The following is a 4211-nucleotide window of genomic DNA, read 5'->3' as shown; positions in this document are numbered from 1 at the left end:
GCGCGGCAGCTCCCGCCGCGGCCGCGGCAGGCCGGCCGGCCGGCCTTCCAGGGGCACCCCGGCCCCGCTTGATCCTCAGCCAGGGGCCGCGCCTGCAACGCACCGCAGCAGAGCCGCGTGGCCCAGCCGGGGCCTCGCGAGCCGCCCCAAGCCCCAGCAGCCCCCTCGCAGCCCGGGGCGCCTCCCCTGGCGCCCCCCAAAACTCTTCAACCCTTGTCGCCTCGCCTCATCCTCGAGTGACCGACCAACCAACCAACAAACCAACAAACCAACAAACTACCCACCCCCTCCTAAAAACCGCGCACCAGGCCGTGTGCCACCCCTACCTGGTGGTGCACTCCACCACGGGCAGCAACAAGGCCGCGGCGGCGGTCGCCACCGCCGCTGTGGACGCTGCTGGGGCCGAGGACGGGACGGCAGGTGCGGCGGGGCCCCGACCCTCACCACGCCAGCTGTGCTGTGCTCGATAAACACGCCCAAACCTTGCTTGCATACCTCTGTCTGTTGCTGCAGACTGGCACACACAACTCAATCGTGCACACGCACGCACGCATGCACGCACGCACGCACGCACGCACGCACGCACGCACACACACACGCACGCACAAATGTTCACCCCATCTCTCATCCCGCGGCGATCACCCCATAACCCCAGGCCCCAGCGGCGGCGCCCAGGACAGCAGCCCCCAGGCCGGCGGCGGGCGCCGCGGCAGCGGCGGCGCGACGTGCGCTGACGACGGCAGCTGCTGCCTGTGCCACGACCCGCGTGAGGACGAGGTGGTGGCGGCGTGTGGCCACGGCTTCTGCAGGAGCTGCGTGGTGGAGTACATCGAGAGCGTGGGGCCGGTGCGCGCGCGTGTGTGTGTGTATGTGTGTGTGTTTTGGTGTTGGAAGAGAGGAAAAGAGAGATTGGGGGAGGATGCAGTGTATGTGAGCGTGAGCCTGTGTGCATGCGTGTGTGTGCGCATGTGTGTGTGTGTGTGTATGGGTGGGTGGGTGTATGGGTGTATGGGTGTGTGGGTGTGTGGGTGTGTGGGTGCGCATGCGTGTGTGCGTGTGCGCATGTGCGTCCTGATCTAGGGGCAGCCATTTTGGGCCATCCGGCTGTCGAGGTGCTGGGGGCGCTCCTGGTGGACCGTGCGGCGTGCCGGGTGTTGATACAACCCAGGGAGTGGCGGGCCGGCGGCCGCATGCACCTGCTAGCCGTGGTACACCCAGCAGGGGCAGGGACGGCGTTCTCAGCCCTTGGAAAGGCGCCGGCCGCGACCTTGCAGCTGCTGCCAGGAACTGCGTCCAGACACTCCCTCCGACCACCCCCCCTCCCCCAACACACATCACCCAGCCACAATCAGAAATCCAACCCCCAGCACCCCACCCCTCCCCAAAACACCCTCCCACACACCCAAACACCAACGCCCCACACACCTACACTCACACGCACCCCTCCCCACCCCCAGGCGACCTGCCCAGCCTGCCACAAGCCGCTCACCCTGGACTTCACACGCCACAGTGGCGACGCGGCGGCGGCCGCGCGCGGCGGCGGCGGCGGGTGCGGCGGCGGCGGCGGCTCATCGTCCGTGCGCGTGCGCAAGGGCGGCATCCTGTCGCGCGTCGCGCGGGACAAGTTCCAGAGCAGCACCAAGGTGCAGAGGCGCGCGGCGCAGCGGCGCGGGCCGCGGCCGCTGGCCGGGCCCGGGGGCGTGGCGACACCGGGGTCTTCCCTTAAACACTGCGCCGCCCGTGCTGTTGGTGTCCAACAGAAAGGGTCAGCCTATCAGCCCCTTTCCTCCGGCCTTCATACCCTGGTGAATTCTCTCCTCTCCGCCCACCGCACACAAGCGCACACACACGCACAAATGGCACCTTCACACACACAAACACAGACGGGCTCTCATATACACACACACGCACGTGCGCATACCGCACGCACACACACACACGACCTCCCCAGATTGAGGCGCTGCGCTATGAGCTGGACCGGATGGTGGAGGCAGACCCCAGCGCAAAGGTGGGGCGGCGGTGTGTGTGTGTGTGTGTGTGTGTGTTTTTTTGTGTGTGTGTGTGTGTGTGTATGTGTGTGTGTGTGTGCGTTTTTTTGGGGGGGGGGGCAGGTGGTTTTTGGGCAGGCCCTAGAGCCGCGACAAACCCGCACGCGCCGGCAAGGCATGCGCGCGTGGTGGAGAGTCAACTTGTCGCCCCCAGCTTTTCGCGCCGCGACCCAATCACCTTGCACGCCACCACCTGGCCAGATTCGGGTTCGACTCCCCGTTGGAGCCCTTATTTTCGACCCCTCAGCCGTCGGCCCTCAACCACCATCACCCCCCCAAAGGCCATCGTGTTCTCTCAGTTCACGTCCTTCCTGGACCTCATACACTTCAGGCTGGAGCAGGTGACCAGGTTTTTTGGGCTGGTGGTGAGGGGGGAGGCAGGGTGCAGTGGGGGTTGTTGAGGGTGGCAGGGAGATTGCAGTGATTCGCCCCTGCTGTGGTTGTGTCGGCCAGCCCCCAGACAGGCAAGGGCAGGAGCAGCCCGTGCCTCTGAGCCGAGCAAAGGCCTGCCGCGTCGTTGTCCTCCCCCGGCGTGGGCTGTGCTGTGTTGTGCGTCCACCTCACCCCCGACGCCCACCCCCACCCCACCCCTCCAACCCACCTCCCCACCCCTCCCCCCCCCAGGTGGGCATCACCTGTGTCAAGCTGGAGGGCAGCATGAGCCTGGAGCAGCGCACAAAGGTGCGGGGCCACCCACCAGCGGCCCTCGCGCCCCGGCCTGTCTGGGCCACTCACCAGCTCGCATCCAGAGGCCGCACCTCCCCCACCCCGACCCGCTGCGCTGGGGCTTGTTCATGCCGCCACGCCGCCCGTCCTGACACGACCTTGGAGATGATGCACACTCGCACGTAAAATCATTTTCCTGCCCCTGCGGGACAAACCTACAGCCATCATCCTTCTTGCCCCTCCACCTTTCCCCTACCCCTCTAATCCCTTATCGACCTCTAATTCCTGATCCTCCAAACCACCCAATCAGGTCATTGACTCGTTCAGCAATGACCCGGGGGTGAGGGTGTTCCTAATGAGCCTCAAGGCCGGTGAGGGGGGACAGGGGGGGGGGGAGGGGTTGAGCGGGCGAGAGTGGGGAGGTTGCAGGGGTTTCGCGGGTGAGAGCGGGCGGAAGGGGAGGTTTTTCGAGGGTGTGTGTGTTCAGGTGACCATGGCCCCATGGGGCGGCGCCGTGCTGCGGCTGGGTTTGTGCTCAGTCCTCGTCCAATCTGGCCTGGCGCCGAGTGCCCCTGTGTCTGCTCCTGCTTCTACCTCTTGAGCACACAGCCCAACACGCCACTTCTGCGATGGTCTGCATGCTAGCCCAGCCCGCCACGTGGTTGCGAGGCACCCCCGCCCTTCCCTTCACACAACCCCCTCTTCATCCCCACTCTCTCACACCCCCACAACCCAAGGCGGCGTGGCCCTCAACCTGACTGCGGCCAGCCACGTCATGCTCATGGACCCCTGGTGGTGAGTCAGCAGCCGCGTCACACACCGGCTAGTCCAGCCAGTCCCCCTAGATGGCGGCGAGAACGGGCGGCCGCCAAACGCCCAGCGGGGCTGCTGGGAGGGGCAGCGGCACGGAGTCACGCGCCTGCCATAAAAGATCTCTTTCCAGCCCGCCGCGCGGGCTGAGCCTACGCCGCGCGCCGGCCCCCGCGACGCGCGGCCTGCTCTTCTACCAGGCGGCGCAGGGCACCTGGGCGATTTATGCGCCCGGTTCCCCTCCCACGCCGCCATTCCTGATCCTTTTGCCCCCTCTGCATCGAGCCCGCTCGCTCACGTCGCTGCCCAGCGCCCTGAGGAACCCCCCCTCGCCGCCCGTCTGTTTGTCTGCCCTGCCGTCTGTTTCCAGGAACCCCGCGGTGGAGCAGCAGGCGCAGGACCGGATCCACCGGCTGGGCCAGTTCAAGGCCATGAGGGTGACGCGCTTCGTGCTGGGCGGCACCATTGAGGAGCGCATCCTCAAGCTGCAGGAGAAGAAGCAGCTGGTGGGCGGTTTTCTCTTCGTTGATATCACCCCCCCCCAAAATGCACCGTAGCTCTGGGCAAGGGCCGCCTTGCAGGCCCACGGTTTCGCTGCTGTGTGATCGTCCACATGCGTGCGAGGTGGGGTGGAGGCTCTCAGCCCGCGTGTTCTCGACGCGCTCGGCGTGAGCCGCGCCCCCCCCC

At 66.7% G+C, this 4211-nt stretch overlaps 1 protein-coding gene across 1 annotated transcript in view; it reads left to right on the top strand.

Moving 5' to 3' along the window:
* Positions 1–4081, top strand: part of MNEG_13186 (hypothetical protein) — a gene marked incomplete at both ends in the record, with an annotated part of 6055 nt that extends 1974 nt beyond the window's left edge. The window contains 9 exons of the mRNA XM_014038342.1: positions 309–420; positions 656–846; positions 1458–1700; positions 1952–2008; positions 2330–2389; positions 2673–2729; positions 3025–3085; positions 3452–3509; positions 3895–4081. Coding sequence (XP_013893796.1) covers positions 309–420; positions 656–846; positions 1458–1700; positions 1952–2008; positions 2330–2389; positions 2673–2729; positions 3025–3085; positions 3452–3509; positions 3895–4081 — 1026 coding nt within the window. The remainder of the gene's footprint in view (positions 1–308; positions 421–655; positions 847–1457; positions 1701–1951; positions 2009–2329; positions 2390–2672; positions 2730–3024; positions 3086–3451; positions 3510–3894) is intronic.
* Between the last annotated feature and the right edge of the window lie 130 nt (positions 4082–4211).

This window comes from Monoraphidium neglectum (genome assembly GCF_000611645.1).
Source record: "Monoraphidium neglectum strain SAG 48.87 unplaced genomic scaffold scaffold03676, whole genome shotgun sequence".
Taxonomy (NCBI): Eukaryota; Viridiplantae; Chlorophyta; class Chlorophyceae; order Sphaeropleales; family Selenastraceae; genus Monoraphidium; species Monoraphidium neglectum.
This window is presented reverse-complemented; position numbering and strand designations above follow the sequence as displayed.